Source organism: Cryptomeria japonica, chromosome 11 (assembly GCF_030272615.1).
Source record: "Cryptomeria japonica chromosome 11, Sugi_1.0, whole genome shotgun sequence".
Taxonomy (NCBI): Eukaryota; Viridiplantae; Streptophyta; class Pinopsida; order Cupressales; family Cupressaceae; genus Cryptomeria; species Cryptomeria japonica.
The window spans coordinates 490,941,089-490,963,677 of NC_081415.1; the positions used below are offsets into that span (position 1 = coordinate 490,941,089).

The window sequence follows — 22,589 nt, forward strand, 5'->3', positions numbered from 1 at the left end:
TCCACAAATACTATGAAATATTTGTCACCATAATAACTTTGAACTTTCATAGGACCACAAAGATCAATATGTACTAGATCTAAAATTCCTTTTGAAGTGTAGGACTTACTTGTAAAGCTTGATCTTGTCATCTTACCCATTTGGCATCCTTGGCACATAGCATTCTTTGGTTTCTCAAGACTCGGTAGACCTCTTACTCGATGCTTCTTACTTATTTTGATCAGATTATCAAAATTCACATGACAAAACCTTTTATGCCATAACCAGGTATCATCTATCTATGCATAAAGATACTTGTTCCTAGTTGAGTCAAGATGAAATGTATTACCTTTTGTTTGTGTCCTGGTAGCAGCTAACTTTCCATGCTTGTCATGGACTTTGACAATTCCTTTCTGAAATTCTATTCGGTATCCTGTATTGTTTAGCTGTGCTACACTTAACAAATTGTATTTCAAACCTTCAACCCAGTATACATCATCACATTTAGCATTGTCAAGAAGTGTTATAGATCCTTTACCTTTCACTAGACATGGTGCATCATTATCAAATCTTACATAGCCTCCATCATAGTCTTCTAATTTAACAAACTTGTGTTTATCACCTGTCATATGATGTGAACATCCACTATCTATAATCCAAGAATCGTTATTATTTATGTGAGATATTAGGGATTTTTCTTCATACCTTTCTTCATCAGATCCATCCTTAATAGCCACATAAACAACTTCCTCAGTATCAGTTTCATCAGATTTGTCATCGTTGGATTCTTCATCAGCTATTAGACATGTCTTTCTATCTCTCCTTCTGAAGTCTCGGTGTCCTCTGTATTGGTTGTCTTTCTTCTTGTTATCTCGGTATTCTCTCTTTTTACTAGATTCTTTGTCACTGCAGTTAGAAGCTATATGTCCTATCTTATCATAATTGAAACATTTTAAAGGTAGCTTCCCTTTATACTTACCTTTTCCTCTCAGTAACCTTCTTGCTAATAATGCTTCAAACTTTTCTTGCTTCTTGATTTCCTCATACAGTTTGTGCACTTCTTCCATGTTCTTGCGAAATATTTCACTTGCTCCACTGTGATCTCCTTCAGAGTACTTACTCATTCTATCATCAGATTCACTAATATGAAAAGAACTGAATGCAGATTCTACTTTTTTACCGAAGACCCACTGTTATCAAAATTACTTAACTCAAATGCTTGTAGCTTACCAATAGTAGCATTTGAAGAAACTGGCATGTTAGGTACAGACCTCAATTCATTGATTGCAGAGACTCGAATAGCATAGGCTAGTAGAAGGGTTCTCAACAACTTACTTGTTATATCCTTTTCTTCAATAGTTCCACCTGCTCCTTTAATTTGATTGACAATCTCCTTTAGTCTTGTACTGTATTGAGTTATGTTCTCACCTTCATTCATCCTCATGGATTCAAATTGTCCTCTTAGACTATATACTTTTTCTCTTTGAACATGTTCATCACCTCCATACACAGATATGAGCTTAGTCCACATTGCTTTTGCATCATTACAGCCTTCTAGATCATTAAACTCTTAGTCGGTCAATGTTGATGTAATTTCAATCATAGCTTGAATATGTTCTTGCTTTGCCTTTATCTCTTCCAAGGTCATAGGGTTGGTGCTCGGTGCAATATAATCATTCTCCAGATAATATGTTGCATATTCTCCAATTCCTGATAAATGCAACTTCATCCTTTTCTGCCATGTGGAGAAACTTGACTTGTTCAGCTTCGGTGCATCCCTTTTATACATCTTCGGAACTTTGCCTCAAGTACCTTTAAACTTTTCTTCCGGAGTCCAGAGCTCTGATACCAATTGATAGTTCTGATACTTAATGTAAGTACAAATGCCAATAGCTAACAAGATGAGAGAGGGGGGGTGAATCATACAAACTTAATCTTCCATAAAAACAATAGATTCAACCTCGATAACTTATACTTCAGCAATATAACCAAAATTGCTAAACATGCAAACTCATAAGTATAAAATCATCGTAAAACTCATAACACCAGATTTAACGTGGAAACCCAAATAGGGAAAAACCACTATGGGATTTTGGACCCACTAAGAAATATACTCTTCTAGAGTATGCTCGGTTAAAAGAAAATCCTGTTAAAGATTACAAACACATTGCTAGATGTGACCTGGTTAAGGGATTTCCCTTAGATCTATTAGGATCTTCAGTTTGTTAGAAGTGACCTTGTCAAAGGATTTCAAACACTCTTTTAGAATGTTACCTTGCTAGAGGGTTTACATATAAGACTGTTAAGTCCATTCGGTTAAGAGATTTTTTGTCACTTACAAAATAACAGTAATAAAATCTATCTGCAACTTCACATCTAAAATGCTAAAGCAGATTCTTATTTGCTCAAAACAATCAAGTCATAGGACTTATCTTGTCCCTCTGCTAGGATTTCTACTCTGTTATTCAAACAGGTCTTCAAGCTTTTGTGCTCGGTAATCACTATGTAGCATCTTTGTGCATACACTTGCCCGCATACATTGTTTGTTAACAAATCCTTATTTATAAACAATTGCTAACCGCTAAATCTCCTTGATCACATTTCCCATGATCAATCTTAGCCATCAGATCTTCAAACTTGACCAGGTTCAATGTATCCTTTCAATCTGAAAATGTTTTACCTTGCCTCGGGACTTACAATCCTTTCTTGGAACTTGCACAAGGTTATTGTGGTTCAATCTGCACTGTAGATCTTCCTGCTGATTTTCCTTTGCCACAGATCCTTAACAAACTTCATGTACGACATACCAATCATTTATATATCTCCAGCTAATCATTGTTCTTCATTAAATAATGCTTTTATCCATCCCATGCACACTATCATAACTCGGTTGCAACCCAGTAAATACTAAACTTTACTCGGTAGACATTTCGCCTTCATTAACCGATATCGATAACCTTAGGGTTTACTGACTAGGTTCCTTAGGGTTTACCGACTAGGTTCCTTTCTCGGTGACACAGTATAGTATTAACCTTACAATCAACAACATATGTAGAATATCAAAACAATCTAAACATCATGATCTCATCATTGTCTAACTCGATAATAGTTGCCCATTGAATAACTTATTTCTCCCTTTATTCATCACATTCTTTTTGTGTCATTTACTGACATCTTAATTTTCTTCTAATCAATCTTCTCAAGATATGGCAACATCATACTGAATCAGATAATCAATCTCTTGACATCAATGACAAAATCATGTTATAAAGATAGTTATCATCCTTCTTCAGTTATATCAATAATCTTCAACAACCTTCTCAGTATCCTTACTGAATATCAACAATCTCTTGATATTGAAATGCAAACAATCTTTCTAATTGTAATGCCAACAAGGTATAGTAAGTTTGTAATAAGAAATGTAGTGATGTGTAAATGTGTTAGCGTTTCTTGATGAAATTATATGAATACACGATATATAATTTTCTATCATATCCATTCTTGTAATCTAATATTAATTTGAAATAAATAGCCTAAGGGTTATGAATTTATACACACACATCTGATATGGATTAATTGTTAATCTATTAGTTTTCATTTGAGGAAAAATACAAATCTTTCATAGATAATAATGGGGAATATTGATGTTACAAGTAGAATATTAAATAGGATGCAAGTTTTATAATCCATGTATTAGATATACATAGTCAAGGAATAAGACTACTTGGTATATTTGTTATTAAAACAAAGGATGATACTATGTAAGGATCTTGTGTTCCTTAGGATAAGCACTAGTCCATCTTTGAATATCCTCTCCATCCCATACATAGCTAAAATGATAAATTGAAATCAAATTGTTGCTTATTCTTCATTATTGTTCTTTTTTCATACATAAATACCAAATCTACAAGGAATGAACTAGCCACTTTTATGATTTCATAAATCATTATCATAGTGTAGAAATATATATATTATTTTCTTCACACTGTGATATGATTACTACAAGTAAATTTAACCAATGTATTATGAAGGGTTACGCACAAAGCTAAAAGTGTAGGAGAGGCTGCTCTTAGGATCTCTCATTCATTGCCAAACTTCTCAACAATTTTGAGCATAAGATATTGATTTTTTTTAGAAATTGATGAATGCAAGTTGGAGAACCAACATATGTATACTACGTCAATGATTTTTTAAATATTATTTTGTAAATCCAAATGTAAGCCAATAAGGTTTCCGTAGAGTTTACTCATTTATAGTTGTTACTAGAGCATTGGGGCAATTCTCCATGAAATGTTGCGTAGGACTTGTTGACCTTCCCTTCTCATAGCATCCAATTCCTTTATTGACAACATTGACATAACCACAATTACTAGCCTTCTAGTGGCTCGCATAGTTCTCCTTAGTTGTAACAAAGATCTTGGGGATGGTCCCAACACTCTTTTTAACCCTTTCCTACTTCACAACCGCATGGTTGAGGTGATGCTAATAATGCTTATTAGGAGAAAATAATGTGAATATTGCTTGGAAAAGTTGTAACCTCCTAGTAGCCAAAACTTACTAACTAAATGATGTAATCTTGACGACAATGATCTACCATTTATTGATTTTATTACTCTTCCACATAAGTAGTCATTATATCTATACATCTATATTTGAACCTTTATTTACAATATCATTATTATAAACTTTTACTTCACTTAGAATTTATTCTACCACATATATTTTTAATGAATATAATATACATTATATCTTTTAAAAATACATAATAAAACCTTATTAGTAAAACATAAACTAAATTGATAAATAGAAAGAAGAAAGCGCCACCATTTTCCACTTTTACATTCACATGATTCCAACTCTTGGTAAGAAGAAAGTGGCAACAAGATCATCTACTTTAAGAAAAGAAAACTACAATTCTTTGCTGTGATTAAGATACAAAGAGACAAATTATTTCCAAGCTCATAAAATCAGAATAATTGAATGCAAAGAATTTAAAATTAGAAAAGAATGGAGTTCCAAACTTTACAAACTCTGTTCTCTCACAGAGAACAATTGAATACAGTATATACACATTCAAAAAACTCCTAATGGGCTCCCAAAATATAGAAACCTCAGATCATTCAACAACACTTGTACTGCAGAGGAACTTCCTTGTGAAAGCCATAAGCTTACTGGGTTTCCTTTCTCCTCTGTCATGGCCATTCTCTGCGTTCACAATCTCCATGGAGGTAACCTCAACTGCATTAGAACCTTGCACACTGCTTTCACTGGATCCATCATGAATCTGGGCATTAACACTGGAGCAAGACTCAGCAGGCTGTGTCTCCTTTTGACACAATGGCACATCATGATCAGAAAGAACCTCACTTAAGGACCTCTTTCTCCCACCATGTGATCTGCCCCTTTTAGCCCTAATATCAAGATCTGGATCAGCAGTGAGACCCATTTTTTCACCTTCACTTTCACCTCCCTTGGAAGATTCTACAGTGGAGCTTTTGGTGTGGGAGAAATCCATATGTACTCCTGGGTCTCTCAGGGTGCAGGAGCTGTTGTACAGGATGGAATTGTTGACACCCTGTACATTATTATTGATATAAATATGAACACTAGTATGGCCCAATGTAATAGATTTCTGATCTACTTCCCTAAAACCTATGTTCATGGTGGCTCCACTGTTATGTCCTGCCATTGTAATCACTCCTGCGCCATTAGAACTGCTTTCTGCTTCTTCAGAGTTGTGAAAGGATTTCAGCTCACGAAGGCGACGGGTGAGACTGAAAATTGCATCACTGATTTCTTTTTCAATGGCCTGTTTATCGCCATTGTGATGTTGTGTTGAGGGACCAGCAGAAAACATTTTTGATAGAACAGAAAAAAATCTTCAAGAAATTATGGTATCAGATTGACATGAATGGATGTGGGTATGATTGAATTTGTGTCGCCTGTAAATTTTTTGACGCCATTGTTTGTGTACTTATGGAAAGAGTGGGTTACAGACTTGTTAGGCACGTAAATGAAATGCTTTTCTTCCATTCAAAGCTTTTTTGAATTCTTATGCTCTTTTGTGCCCGACATGAAAGCCCAAAGCTTATTCCAGACGTACTAACTTTACGTGTTCCGTAAAATGAGTTTTGTGCTTCCTTTGATTGATGTTAACGGTTTAGGATGAATTGACGTCGAAGTTCAGAATTTTTCAAGGGTTTACTTGTGTCAGATGATTTTTATTCCAGGTGGAAAAGGAAACAAATTATATGCTATTTAGAGTCGGTGGAGGAGACAAAATTCAAGGTGTGGTAATTTATTTATTTATTTTTATGGAGGGTTTTTGTACCAATTCAAAAAGGTTGAAGGTTGAAATTTCCTTAGTTAGGAGTCAAAGATTCGGAAATCTATTTTTGTCAAAGTTGTCTAAGGTACACTACTAGCTTCATTTATAATGTTGAGGCTTTGCACTTAAAAAGAGTTGATGTCTTGTGGGCTCATTTCAAACCATTCAATTTCACGAGCAGATCAAAAGTTCATTAACATAATTGCAATATTTGATTAGTATAGATATTTTGAATAATTTCTTTAAATCACGAGCATGTATATATTCAATAAATAGAATTGTTAAATAAATAGTTTTAAAGTATAAATTAAAAAATGTCAATAATGGTAATGTGATGGTTAATTTGTGGTGTTGTGGTTCTTGCTACGAAAGTTCAAATTATTTTGAGGTGTTATGGATGAATATTCATGTTGGTGAAGATGTCCCCCATTTTGTGACCTCGCAGATCTATAGCAATTGGTCAAAAGCATTTATCCTTTTAAAAAGGAAAAAAAAAAAAAAAATTAAAAATAATGATGTCTATAAATGTACTAATCATGCTATTATATTTCATTATTTATTATCATTGTAGGGTAAGTGCACAAAGATGGTGGTCAGAAAAGTGGACACACCAAAAAAAAACACGAAAAACAACAAAACGCGCACGGGTATTTCAAATTTAAAGAACCCTGTACGTGTTTAGGCTCGTTTTGCCAAGCCTAACCAAAGCTAAACATCGTACAAGGTTTAAAGTATACTGTACGCGGTTTAAAAACTAAAACCCCGTACGCGGTTTTAGAAACTAAAAACCCTGTATGCGGTTTAAAAACTAAAACCCCGTACGCAGTTTAGAAACTAAAAACCCTGTACACGGTTTTAGTTTGTAAACCACATACACGTTTTTCTATCAATAAAATGCAATTCATTTTTTATTATACTTTAAGTTATATTTTATGTATATATTGTCAGGATGTTTGAGAGTGGTTCCAGATCTCTAAGAGTTATAATGCAGATTCTAGTTTTTTGAGTATTCTTATAAATTTCAAACTTAGTCGAATTTCAGTAATCAGAATGCTCATATCAGCATTATCTCTCTCGTCTCTTCCTTACATTCCCCCTCTCTCTTCCTTAACCCCTACCTTTTTGTCTCTTAGGCATCTCCCTCTCTACTTTCTTCCCTCTCTCGGGTATCTCTCCCTCTTTCTCATCTCCCTCACCCTCTTTCTCTCTTTCGTCTATCCCTCTCTTTCTCTCCCTCTCTCAAATATCTCTCTCTCACTCTCTCCCCCTCTCTTCGATGTCTCTCTCTCATTCTCTCCCTCTCCCTCCCTCTCCCTTTCTCTTCCTTTGTCAAGTATTTTTTTCCCTCTAACTCTCTTTCTCTCTCCCCCTCTTGCTCCATTTCTCTTTCTCTCAAGTCTCTCTCCTTCTCTCTATCACATCTCTGACTATCAACCTCTCTCTCTCTCTCTCTCTCTCTCTCTCTCTCTCTCTCTCTCTCTCTCTCTCTCTCTCTCTCTCTCTCTCTCTCTCTCTCTCTCTTAAGTCTCTCTCCCTCTCTGCCTCTATCTCTCTATCTACTCTCCTCCTTTGTCAAGTGTATCTCTTTCCCACTCTCTCCCTACCTCCCCCCTCTCCCTTTCTATTTTTCACTTAAGTCTCTCTCTCTCTCTCTCTCTCTCTCTCTCTCTCTCTCTCTCTCTCTCTCTCTCTCTCTCTCTCTCTCTCTCTCTCTCTCTCTCTCTCATTTGTCTCTTTTCTCTCCCTCTCAGTCTCTATCTCTCTATCTCACTCTCCTCCTCTCTTAGGTGTATCTCTCTCCTATTCCCTCCCTCTCCTCCCTCTCTCTCCCTCTCTAGGGTCATATGGTATTTTTAGGGGTCATATGGTATCCTAGGGATCCATGCATGTGTCCTAAGGGGTCATAGGACACCATATGACCCATAACGACATATAAGAGGTCATATGGAGTCCTAAGGGGTCATAGGACACCATATGACTCCTTTGCACATTATACGACCCACAATGATACCAAATGGTGTCTTAAGGGATTATAGATCACTATATGACCTCTTAGGACACCATACAACTCATAACAACACCATATGGAGTCCTAAGGGGTCATAGGAGAACCTGAACTTTGAGGACACCATTTTGTGTTTTTTCATATCATATGGTATTCTTAGGGGTCATATGGTACTCTTAGGGGTCATATGGTATCCTAGGGATCGATGCATGTGTCCTAAGGGGTCATAGGACACCATATGACCCATAACGATACATAAGAGGTCATATGGAGTCCTAAGGGGTCGTAAGACACCATATGACCCATAATGACACCAAATGGTGTCCTAAGGGGTCATATAACACTATATGACCTCCTAGGACACCATACGACCCATAACGACACCATATGGAGTCCTAAGGGGTCATAGGAGACCATATGATCCCTTAGGACACCATATGACCCCTAACGACACCATATGGCGTCCTAAGGGGTCATAAGGTGTCTTAGGGGTCATACGACACCATAAGACATATAACGACACCATATGGTGTCCTAAGGGGTCACAGGACACCATATGACCCTTAGAACACAATATGATCCCTAACAACATCTAAGGGGTCATATGGTGTCCTAAGGGGTCATAGGACACTATATGATCCCTTAGCACACCATAGGACCTATAATGACACCATATGACCCTTTAGGACACCATATGGTGTTGTTATGGGTCGTATGGTGTTCTGAGGGGTCATATGGCATCCTATGACCCCTTAGGACACCATATGGTGTCGTATGGTGTCTTAAGGGGTCATAGAAAACCATATGACCTATTAGGAAACAATATGACCTCTAATGACACCTAAGGGATCATATGGTGTCCTAAGGGGTCATAGAACACCATATGAACCTCTAGGACACCATACGACCCATAATGACACCATATGGAGTCCTAAGGGGTCATATGGTGTCCTAAGGGATCATAGAACATCATATGACCCCTTAAGACACCATATGACCTATAACAACACCTAAGGGGTCATATGGAGTCCTAAGGGGTCATAAGACACCATATGACCCCTTAGTACACCATACAACCCATAAAGATTATCCAACCAATACATCCACATGATCCAAAGAAACCAATACGTTCATTTCCTTCAAACGTCCTACTTTATATCCTATATTCTTTAAAAAAATAAAATAAAACCGACCACCTTGTCAATCTTCTTATCACCTCATCTATATGCAAACAAAAAGAAGATATATTGGAGGGAGAGGAAGAGAGAGAGAGAGAGAGAGAGAGAGAGAGAGAGAGAGAGAGAGAGAGAGAGAGAGAGAGAGAGAGGCAACTTGTACGCTCTTGAGAGGGGGAGAGAGGGAGACAATACACATACATACACACATATGTGTGTATATATACTCTTAATATATTATATATTATATATTTTTATATTATATAAAAATTAATATATTATATGTATATACACATATTATATATACAATATCATATTATACACACTCCCAAAATTTAAACAAATTTAGCGCTTACGTGCTCTTTATAGTAAAAATAGTGCATACACACTTTTTATAGTTAAGATAGAGCCTAGGCACTTCTTACACCATAAGTACCCCCGTGCGCGCTTTTTATACCATAGGTACCCCGTATGTGCTTTTGACTGTTTAGGCTTGGAATTAGGCCTGGATGACAAAGCTATGGTTTGGAAGTTTGATTTCCTTCCATTTCCCTCCTTTTTGGTGTGTTTTATTTTATCAACTTGGTTTCTCGAATTTGTCATCATCAGGTTTACACTTCATCAAGTGGGTATTTTTAAAATTGCCACCATATTTTCACCCATCTTCTAAGCTTTCTAACCATATAATTTTTTAAAAAAATTTGAACAATAATAACATAATATTATTGAATTTCTTTTACCAGTGTCTCCATAGTTCTCACAGACATATGTGCACAATTTTTTTAATAATTTTTGATATACTTATCCAGATTTTTAAAAAATTATATATTATTGTAGTGCACTTGATTCTTTACAATTTAAAAAAAAAATTGTATTTTCGATTTTTTTAGTGCAACTTATGCTTCCTACACGAACAGGCACCTAATTTTCAGGATGCCCTCGAGTGGAAAAATCATAAAAGAAAAATACTCAACAAAAAATTACAAAAAAAATACACATCATCTAGTGCTCACTCTTAACTATCTTTCTGCCAAAGGATTTGTCAAAATACTAAATCTAACTATGACTTTTTTGATGCGCATGTCAGACACTATGCTATGTTTTTTTGAAAAAATCAGGGTCTGTTTTTCATGCATGAAGGATTTGACCCCCTTAATCTTATCCAATTTTGAAAAAGTTTAGTAGTTTGGTAACCAGATTCAGAGTACTACAATATTTGTTCTTTGATTATCTTCATATCTTGAGTGGATGACTTTCAAATTTTGCCTCCAAGTTCAAGTTCACTTGATTTTAGAAAAAAAAGTGTCCACTTATACCCCCCTTTTTTACCACGATCTTTGTGCACTTACCCTGTAGGTTACATCTCTTATTGTAAATATTGATTTTGAATACCCATTCTAGTATCCACTAGTTTTGATGGAATCTATCAAATACTTATATATTAACAAGTGAAATACTCTTTTGCTATTTTTTCTCTCACAACTCAAAACCCTACCCTATCCATTTCACATTCATTTGTACCTTTTTCAATGAATTTGACCTTATGATGTTTCTATTTATGAAAATTCCCATATATTTGTCATTTAAGTATCATTTATTAGCTTCCACTCACTCATATAATTCACACTGTTAATTCATGCCTTAACCGATTCTCTCATATACTATGACAATCCTAAGTGCCTCACCATTGAGCTAGAGTAGTGTGAGATGTTGAATTTCACAACACAAAAGTTTGGAACAAAAGCATGCTGGATCAAACAACAAACAAGCACACCTTCCACAAATCAGAGTAACAAGAAAGATATGCCATATTCCTCAAAAACAAAGATTATAGAATGAAGATTACAATGCATAATGATGTGCTTTATACAAAGAAAAAATATTCCTTAAATTAAATTTAGGAAAACTAAAGAAAGAATATGATGAGCTAATTTAAGCTCATCTAGATCTAAGCTAGAGAATCACTAAGTGAAATTAAGAAAAAAAGAATAACTAAAGTTAAAAAAATCCTCTAAATGCATGAAGACAAGAATGGGTCTCGACAACAAGGCCTGATAAGGTACCCTTGTAGAAACAAAAGAGGTCACTCAAAGTGGAGAAAAGAGAGAAAAACCATGTGGGAATAAACCCCTCTACAAAAGCGAGGGATGCAATTCATGAAAAAATACATGAATTGCTAAAGGAAGGAAAGCCTCATAAAGACCACCTAAGGATAACTTCCTTCACCCCAAGCATCGACAACAATTGAAGGTAACATGGGCATGCCGAAGGTTTAGTAAAGATGTCTACAACCTGCACCTCTATAGGTATGCAATCTAAGGTGAGAAGACCATCTTGAATCAACTTCCAAATGAAGTGCATGTGGAACTCAATGTGCATAGTCCTTAAATTTTTCACTAGGTTGCTAGAAATATGAATGTCACTCCAATTATCACACCAAAGAATAATGACACCATCAGAAGGAAAAATAAACCTTGTCAACAACTAAAAAAGCCCTATAATCTCCTAGCTAGTAAAACATGTTGCTCGATACTCAGCCTCAATAGATGATAAAACAACGAGATATTGATTTTTGCAAGACCGTGCTATAGGGTTAGAACCAAAACAAAAAGCAAAACTAGAAGTAGACTTGCAATAATCAACATCATTTGCCCAATTTGAGTCAGTGAAGACAACAACCCTAGAGAATCTTGATGTATAATGAATGCTAAAGTGTGATGAGACCTAAATATTGTTGAACACTATCAGATATTGAGAGGGGGAGGTGAATCAACATACACTAAAAATTAATCATATGTATCCTTTTACTTAATATTCATTCCATTGACAATATGCATGAAAGTAAATATCTAAAACCACTAAAGCAACCACACATGAACACCAAGATTTTATGTGGAAAACCCAAACTAGGAAAAACCATGGTGAGAACTATCTCACTATATGATAATTAAATTACAATGTTTAGGCCAAAAGGCTAAGGAGCTCATTGCCCTTGAGATGACTTACAAAGTTAAGGTACACAACCTTGGGGAAAGAAATAATAAGGACTTGCAATCACTAAAGATCACTTCTTCAAGGCAAGATACAAAAATAAAAAATAACAACAATAGGATTGAATTGCAAAGAACCCCATCCATAGATATGTTGATCACAACTCACTATTGAAAACACTTTAGAAACTATATTCATTACTAGTCTGTTATATTTTTTAACCTCTATACTCCTTCACATTTATTTCTCATAATATAGACAACTTGTCACATTCTTCCCACAATTGATTCCATCCTTTATATATCATCTGCAACGTCAACAACATCAATTAGGTTGGCCTAATTAGATGTAATGACAAATACATAATAGTCAGCCAAAATCAAACTCTAATACAATGTGGAAGACAAAATAAGATGTGTGAGACATCACACCGTGTTGAAACACCTTCCTGTCCATCACAAATCATGGCCTATAGATCCGCATGCAACTGCATGAACCAACACATTATATAGATCAGGTGCAAAAGATAACGCTATTAGTTTGCATCAGCACATCTTTCTCAAACTATAATGCGGACCACCAAGAGTACTTATAGATGGCCAAGATAGAAACAAAAATATCCACGACACTAAATAATCAAGATACATAGCCAAAATACTAGTAGAAATAGGAATGCAAATGTCTATAAATAGGTTTCATACATCTATGTGATCATAGATCTAACCCACTGATACTATATTGCACTAGACCACATTTGGACCAAAGAATGCTATCGAGTTACACATCTAGATCAATAAGTTTGACATCAATGACAACAAGAATTCATATTTACAACAAATATACCTCAATATTCATTTGGCATCCTTCCAGTGACTCTCATGTCGATCATGAGAAAAACTAGAGACTAGAACACCTACAAAAGAATGATCAAGTCTAGTGTATGTGAGTTAAACAAGACTACTAACTAACTGCCTATATAATGCAACTCACAAGGACAGCTATCTAAACTCTTCTGAAGTTCACCCTATTAGGAGCCAAGCTTGTTAAAGCTTTACAATAAGTCCTATTAAGAACTAATTCTGGTTAGGAATCACCCGGTTAATGGATTTACAAATATGCCTTGATGAAAAGCACAATACCTTATTAGGAGTAACCTCACTGGAGGATTTGAAAATCCAAACTAATGGATCACATTGTTAGAGGATTTAATAAGTAACCAAGCTTGTTAGAGCTTACCCGGCTAGCGGATTTTGATTTCTGTTGTAATTGTTAGAAAATAATAGGTTTTCTTGATCTGTTTGAATAGCACTACATCTGCTTGATTAGATCCTTCTTAAGCTTCAATTTGCCTTTACACAAACTGCAGATCCATCCACCGGTTTGGCAACCACACACTCAATTTCTGCCAACTTTGCCAACTCTTTTTACAAACAACTTCATCGACTTTAAATACAAATCAACTAGGTTGGTAACACAACAAAAACCTAATTCTCATCATCAAGATTACAAACAAGTTGGTACAATCTTGACCGTTAGAAATCATAACAATCTCTTCACATTAATCAAGAAAATTCCAACCGCTTCATCAAACTTGTAACTCATCACGCGCTATGCATTTGATGCAATCCACTTTGCTCCTTTCCAAGATAACAAACATGCCAAATCAATCTAAACTTATCCTCATACAATGATCACACGTGTCTCCATCATTACCGCTCAACATAAACCAACAAACTTGATTGGTTAGGATTTAACACCAAACAACTGATAGGGTTTACCGGTTTACATAACATAGAAATGTTTAACCTTATACACTGGTTCAACTTACAAACTACCATAGCCAGTTTACATCATCTTCCACAAAGTTTATCATACCGGTTACAAGACAAAAGAAATATCAACAGTAACATCAGCAATATTATGAATATCATTCACCGGTTCAATTGACATTAATGACAACATATCATTATGCAATCTATATGCAAAATGCCAACAATCTAAAAATAGCTACAATTTATGTTTGTTATTTTTTAATTTATTTTTAAAAAAATTGATATTTTTTTTTATTATTGAAAAATGTTGAAATCAGGGGTTCTAGTCAACATCACCAAAAAAAATGAAAACAAACTTCTTTTTTTTTTTCTGATTTTAATTTTCCAAATAGATTACACATATATGTAGTGCTAAAAAGAAAATAAAAAAATTTTGATGTATATTTTTATCGTAATAAAAATTTTAAGTCCAACATAATTGAAATTGATAGTTTTTGTTCGACGTCAGCTTTTTTCTATTAAATTTATCATTATTAAAAAAACAAATTATACCCTTTTGGAGAAGATTCTCTCATCTAGTGAAAATTATATTTTAGAAAAATTTTTAATATCATTTAAGATTTTTTTTTAATTTCAAATCAAACTCTTCTTGAACTTAAAAAACCTACTTGCAATGTTTAAAAAATAAAAAATATTTTAAAAATAATCAAAACATAAGAAAATTATGTCCATATTCCTGACTTCGAGTTCTACAAAAGGGTATTTTTCAATTTTTGTAAAAAAATATTCTGCCTGAAGAAAAATTCAACAAAAGTTGAATTGGAAATGCAGAGGAAATGGTGATTTGTTTGTCAAATCACTTGGCACATAGATATGTTTAGCCGAACTTAGTTTGACGATCAAACTTGTCTAGTTTGGCTTGACCTAGTTTGGTCGAACAATCGCCCACCAATGGTGGTCCCCCAATCGACCAAGGTACTATTTGATGTTTTTGGGGTTTTTTTTGGTCTTATTTACAAAGTCAACTCAGGTTAATTTGAAGATCATTTTGAACGTATTTTTTAGGGTGACTTTGAAAGGTATTTTTTAATCCAATTTTTTTTTTCAATTTACTAATGTAGAGAATAGTTTAATATTTATATTATGTGAGTAATTTGACAAATATTCTTTTAAATAATGCTAGAAAATTAGAATTTTTTAAAATTATAAATCAAAATTAGACTAGATAACATTTCAATTTGGTGCATTAAAAAGAACCCTTGTATAAAAATTAGATTAAATAACATTTCGATTTGGTGCATTAAAAAGAACCCTTGTTTGAAGTGTTTGGTGTGCTTGCACACTATGTTGTAGAACCCTTGCATTGTGTTTTTTTTTTTTGTAGAGAGGCATGCCTTTGAAAAAGTGATCACTCCTTAGGGCATGACCTCAAGAGGTTTTTCCTTTAGGTCTCTATATAAAAAAATTGCGGCTAAAGCCCAATTCTTAACTTGTCTTTCTCGAGTTAGAGGTGTTCATAATAGCTGAGGTCGGGCGAACGTGCCTAAGGCTACTCGCGTGATCAACTAGAGACTTAAGTGTTTTATGCTAGAATCTTGTAAGATGAGTCCCTCGAATAGTGACTAGAAACCTTATTTAGTAGCCCACCCTATTGATTGAGTTGTTGGCGTCATTCTCAATGTAAGGGCATAACTGGTTTTGCCCCCAAGATACTCACCATATGGCTCCCTTGAGATGAGATATAAATCCTCTGGTTAGTATAAGATACTTGTAGCATTCTGAGGAGAGGGTGATTGGTTCATCCTTCCAGGCCTAGAGGCCCCTACTCGTCCTCTCTTGAAAAGACAAAAAAGTGTACATGCCTATCTAGGTGTGATCAATCCAATCCTTATAATTGTCAAACAATTAATGGTATTAGAAGTTTACATCAAGTCATGACTACAAGACTTAGCAAACCTCTTGTTATTCAAGTAAGAGAAAAATCATGTTTTTGTGTTGATTGCATTGAAAACAATGCAAATATTAAACAATTTTAGAACATTAGAGATGTATATGTTTCACAATGGGAGATGGAATAATTAGTCACAATGCCTCCTTATGAAGATAGTGACATTGTAGATATTCATGATCCTCTATATTTAGTTGATTATGAGCATTTTTATGATTTAGTTGTTGCAGACACACTTGCATTTTATTTAAATATCATTTTTTAAATTTTCATGTACTTTATTTAAATTTAAATTAAATTTGAATTCTTTATACATTGTAGCATTCAATTTATAAAATTATTTGTAATTTGTGGTCTACAGGTGATATATTTGTCATGGTTGCAAATCTTGACAATATAGAAGGTGTTGACTATTATATACTAAGATGCACAAAACATAAATACAAATTGTTAGAATCAATGGAAGATGTTGATTGGCAACAATATCCCACTGGATTAGTCATTGTTGAAGGTACCTATTATCAACAAACCAAGATAGATAATAATGGTGTTACATTTACTAATCACATGTCAGGCCGAAAAATCTTGCATTACAGTCACTTAGTTATAATGACAAGATTACATTTTGACACTTTAGCAAAAAGAGGGTGTGGCCCCCAAAAGTGGAGGTTGCTTATCGAAGATCATGAAAGGATTTTAGAGATAATAAAAGATAGAGACTCGGATCTAGTTTATATGTGTGTGTGTGCATACTTATGTTGATGTGTGTATGTATATATATCTATATATATATGTATATATACACATATATATATGTATATATATGTATATATATGTATGTATATGTATGTATATATGTGTGTGTATATATATATATCTTTGTATATGTGTGTGTGTGTGTGTGTGTGTGTGTCTATGTGTGTCTATATATATGTATATGTGTATGTATATATATGTACATATATATGTATGTATATATGTGTACATATATATGTGTGTATATATATATATATGTATATATATATTTGTACATATATACATATATACATATTTGTACATATATACATATTTGTACATATATACATATTTGTACATATATACATATATACATATATATACATACATATACATATATGTATATGTATGTACATATATATATACATGTATCTATACACTTGTACATACATACATACATATTTTACTATATCCTACAACCCCTCTACCACATACATCAATTGAACCCATACCTCCCCATACACCTACACTAGTTGATCCTACACCTGAGCCCCCTCAACATACACCACCACCACCTGAGCCCCCTCAACTGACCTCAGATGAATGGAAGGATACATCATCAACATCTATATCTAGAGGTGCGTCATCTAATTCAATAAGAAAACTAGTATAATGGCCTTGACCTCTAGCAGGAGGTGTAGTATCATGTTGCATATGACGTGGTGGGGGGGGGGGGGGGGGGGTTGCAGGAACATGTGGTGGCGATGTATGTTTTGGGGGCTTAGGTGTAGGATCAATTGGTGTAGGCATATGGGGAGGTGTGGGATCAACTGATGTATGTGGTAGAGGGGTTATAGGATATATTGAAATACCCTCCTTTATCCTCATATCACCTTGAGATGCTCTGCCACCATGCCTGCTAGAACCACCTCTACCATGATGTCATCTCACATGTGTCGATATAGAGTTGAGTGGGATCCCATACTCAGAAGAAATAAGTAGATGACAATCCAATAAATCATTTATAAAGACATGCACTTATGTGATGTAAAGGATCAACCTCTAACAATCGTGCAATGTCAAGAAGAGATGGTATGTGCGCATATATGTAAGGATCAAAATTTCTAGATGTAGCATCAGAAGTTTGAGGAATGGCAATTTGAGACTGCAACAAATATCTCCCAACATGATTAGATGACATCTGATCGACTTGAGTGGCAATATGCATAATGCCGGAGAAAATGTCTTGCCCAGTATCATCAGTTGTTACATCTGCTACCTGTGCTAATTCCAAACATTTTTGAAGAACCAAAAGGTTTGGACCTATTGGGACTCAAAAATTCATGCCTGACTTTTGAGATCCCATGTAAAATTTTGTTCATTTGCACTCAATTTTGCCCGTGTGACAAGCCTAAGTTGCTATGTTCGAAAGCTTGCATTTTTGCCTCAGTTAAGTTTCATACAAAATCCTCTTAGGGGAGTGTTTAACACCTTATGGAGATGACATATACCTGCTTGAAGCCTCTTATGATCAGATTTGATGCTTTTGTGAATTCTCCTTTGGAGGTCTTGAGGTTAGGTCTACATTTTGCACCTTTCTACATTTTTTCTGAGTAGCCCTGTTTGAGGCATCATATCTTTGTGCCTATTAATCATCAAGCCAAATAGAGAGTTTCCTGTGTTTCCTTACAATTTTTGGAAGCCCCATTACAAGTGGTTAAGTTCCATCAATCCATTTGACTAGTTTTCAAAGTCAAATCCATTTGCAAAAAGTTCAGTTATGCAACTAAACATTGTCAAACAACAATTTGAAGGCCAATTTGAAAATTCATATTTTATTCCCAGCTGACCTTCAATTTAAATCAATGGTGCCCCATGATTCTCTATAAAATTGTCTATCATGTCCCATATTTGTAGCCCCCCAGCTCATCATTTGATGACTTTTTGGAGCCCATTCCAAATGCACTTTTTCAAGGTTTCAGCTTCAGCATGTTCAAATTTTCAGAGAAGCCAACTTTGAGGGTGAATAATTTGCACATGTGACCTAATCAGGTCAAAACCTCTTGTACACTTATTCGGGGTACATTGATGTGCTAGTGTACCAAGTGACGGTCCATGAAGTGATGATTTGATATTTTGTCAAGTTAGGGTTTAAGTGCTACTCAGGTTGATTAAATAGTTTCAGATTTAAAATCAACTAAGTAGGTAACTTTGATAGTGAATAAATTTTGACTCGGATGTCATAATGATGATCCGTTAGATGCCTTGGATTCTATGTTTTTCCATCCTTCAACATGTCATCCTGCAAGCATTAATCAAATGTTTTGATCATTTTTTAAGGCTTGTTCTGGGAGCTGCTCAGGTGTTTTGGGAAAAATCCAGCATTACATAAACGTAAAATATAAAGATTTTGGATTCAATTTCTCGGATCCCGGATACCTTAGTCAGTGTATCAGAGCATGTTAAGTTGTTTAGTGGTTTGGAAATTAATTTTTTTTTTTAGTCGGGCCCACTTTGGGGCTTGACTAGGGTTGATGCATAATTTGACAATTAGGGCCTAAAAGATATTATATATATATATATATATATATATATATATATATATATATATATATATATATATATATATATATATATATATATATATATATATTAATCATGTTGATTAAAATATTATATTTAAATTCGAATGGGGGCCCCGCCTCTCTTTTCTCGTGGGCACAATGAAGGGATATAATTTAATCTTCTTTGGCAATGTGACAATTTTTTAAATCATTTTAACAAGGTGATTTAAAGTTTACTAAATATTATTCTCTACCCTAAAGGGTTTATTGGTGGGCCTTTGCATAAAAATTTTAAAGAAGGGGGCTTTTTGACTCCAACAAAGTGCATGAGTTCATAAAATTTTTCAAAATACCTTAAAAGTCCCTTACCCCTTGTCCTACACTCAAACGGAAGTGAGCCATGTAGGCTAAGGCAATGTGTTGGGCAAAGGATAACTCCTATCTCGTGTGATTCACAACGATAGCATAGAGGATCGTGGGATAAGCCTGAATCAAAGAAAGCATACAGGGGGAGATAATGGTTCACTCGCGTAGCAGGAGAGGCTATGCTCAAATTCTGCAAGACAAGCAATTGAGCGTGCTGGGGAAAAGTTACGTTATCTCACGTGGAGGAGTGGAGTGAAAATCACCATGGGGCAACATGAAGTGCATGACGAGGGATGAAATTCTCTTATCCCATGCAAAGTGAGATGCATCCACAGTGACATGCAACATACTCATGGGTTAAGAATTCAAACCAAACTACTATCAAATAATTACAGATAGAGGAAAGTGTTTTTCGAAAGCAAATGTTAGGGCACTTCTTGGGCAGATGGAAGAGAAAAATGGTGAAAACCTAGTTTGAGGCCATAAACTATAAAATGTCCTCCGCGATGTTGTAGGTTGGGCGCAGTGTTGAGTGTATATTGTGCCTTCCCCAGTGGTCATATGTCGATAGACCAACAAGGATCTAACATAACTTGGTAAAGAAGGATGTGCTGCCATTAGAGAGCATATTGAAAGAGATGCAATGTAAATATGGATGGGAATGGATCATTCACTACATAACCACTCTAAATTCAAGAGCTAGGAACACATGATAGAGAAACCAATGCAGTGATAGGGCATAAATTGTGGAAGCATAGGCATCGCTTGGGGGTTGTTCACCGTGATATACAAGAGCATAGAATGAAGCTTATGGGGTTGCCTCTGAGATTCATGGGCATTTGACCACTGCATATATTAATAACCAAACCTTGCAAGTATTTGCAGAAGCATGAGTTTAGAGGGGTGACACAAAGTGCGAAGAGGCATCGTTTTCATGTACCGTCGTAAGCATTCGAATGAAAAGGGTATGAGCTCAATAACATCAGAGTGTGTGTTCTGCTGGTTTATTGAGACCAATGGATTAGGAAATTTCTTGCATTAAGGCCATTTCATATTAGGCCAAATGGATATTGTGCAGTGGTGCATCACAGTGAGTGTGGGGTATATTCTCTTAATGACCATGATCCAAAGGCACACCGTGTGAACATAAAATATGAAGGTGAAAGTTTTGCAAACAATGTAAATCGATGTAATATTCACTCCAGGAAAATATTACCCCTAGTTGGGGATGTATTTCAATAAAAATGTAGGGAAAAGTCTTGGGTGACACATATTTCACCCAAGAGTGAAATTCTTTTTGCAGAAGGATAACAAAGTGTCTGGAACTTAGAGGGGAAATAGTGAAAAAATTTCACCCAGAGATGAAGAGCTATGACTATTAACTATTTTTCTCCACTTGGTAATGGAGTTATTTTCGTAAGTATCAAGTGAACAAAGGGAGCATATTATTTTGCTACGGGGGAGAAAACTCAATATGTGGCTATGTGAACTTAGTTTGACCAATCAAAAGGGGAATTTTCAACAGTTTTAAATATTCTCATTGAGGGGTCAAATACTTTGCATTTGAATGCAATGTAATGAGCATGAGTAAATTATTTTTTCTCCTAAGCAAAGAGTGCATAAAATAACCACAGAGGGGTCACTTCTTTCAAAAGGGGAGATTTTTCACTTTTGGGTCCAAATGTAATTGTGTTGAAGTGTCAGAGGTCTTTTTCACCATGAGGGTAATTTTTCAGTTTTTAAACAAAGAGGGAAAATGGTCAGTGACCAAAAGGCAAGTGAACAAAAGGTGGAGTGGACATGGGTGCAAATATAGCAAATTTTGATCGGATTGCAAGGCTGAATGTGACAAGTAACTGCTGCAAGTTGCTTTCTCTAGATTTTGAAGGTCGCATTCAGATTTCTGAGTGTAAGTTGAGGATCCAGTTTTGGAGGAAAAAGTGTAGACTCAGATTTGAAGACAAAGCAAAGGAAGACATGTGCCAATTCTTGATGCTTTCTAGGATTTCAATTAGGTTTCTCTCTTGTCTACTTATTGAATTTTCTTCTCATTTTGAAGGGTTCCAACCCTGATTTTCTGCTAAGGGAGACAATATTGTAAAGGATATTGTAAAGTGTTTCTTAGTTAGGTGCAGATATCTGAAAGTTTATGTGCTTAATAACTTTATCTTATCAAATGTTTGTCTCCAGCTGAAAATGTATATTTCTTTAAATGAAATAATCAAGTATTATGGTCATTATTCAAGCACATTTGCTGCTCTGAGTTGTGTTTTCCGATTGCCTTCTGTTCAAGGAATGAAGTAAATGCTTTCATTGATGCAACAAGATTCTATATATGTTCAGGTGGATCATTAAGTATGAATGTTTGAATATTGTTTTAGTAGTCTTGTTATTACAAGTTAATAACATTCAAAATACTTTCAAAACATTCTTGGATGTAACAACATAGGTGAAATTTTATGTGACTCTGCTGCCCTCTCTTTGGCAATGGTCATTTATTTACAAGTTCTATTTCAGTTGGTTCCATATATTATCAAAATCATTTCATTTCTGCTTTTCCTTTATGTTGTAGGATTAGGATTAGTTTAGCCTTTGTTCTCAGTATTTCTAAGGAGCAAAATGGGACTATGCTCAAGTAATGGTGATAGGTCAAGCACCCATTATTATGCATCTTAGAACTATCCGCTTTGTTTAAATAGGTTTGCTAGATAGTTTGTATAAGTTTA

At 35.0% G+C, this 22,589-nt stretch overlaps 1 protein-coding gene across 1 annotated transcript; it reads right to left on the bottom strand.

The window, feature by feature from the left end:
- Nucleotides 1-4,955: 4,955 nt before the first annotated feature.
- LOC131032447 (uncharacterized) lies at nt 4,956-5,938 on the bottom strand. Its single transcript, XM_057963423.2, has one exon. The coding sequence runs from the start codon at nt 5,834-5,836 to the stop codon at nt 5,096-5,098; it is 741 nt and encodes a 246-aa protein (XP_057819406.2). The 5' UTR covers nt 5,837-5,938; the 3' UTR covers nt 4,956-5,095.
- Between the last annotated feature and the right edge of the window lie 16,651 nt (nt 5,939-22,589).

Bases quoted from the DNA above. Each gene is read 5' to 3' on its own strand.
- LOC131032447 (XM_057963423.2), bottom strand. From the start codon at position 5,836: ATGTTTTCTGCTGGTCCCTCAACACAACATCACAATGGCGATAAACAG.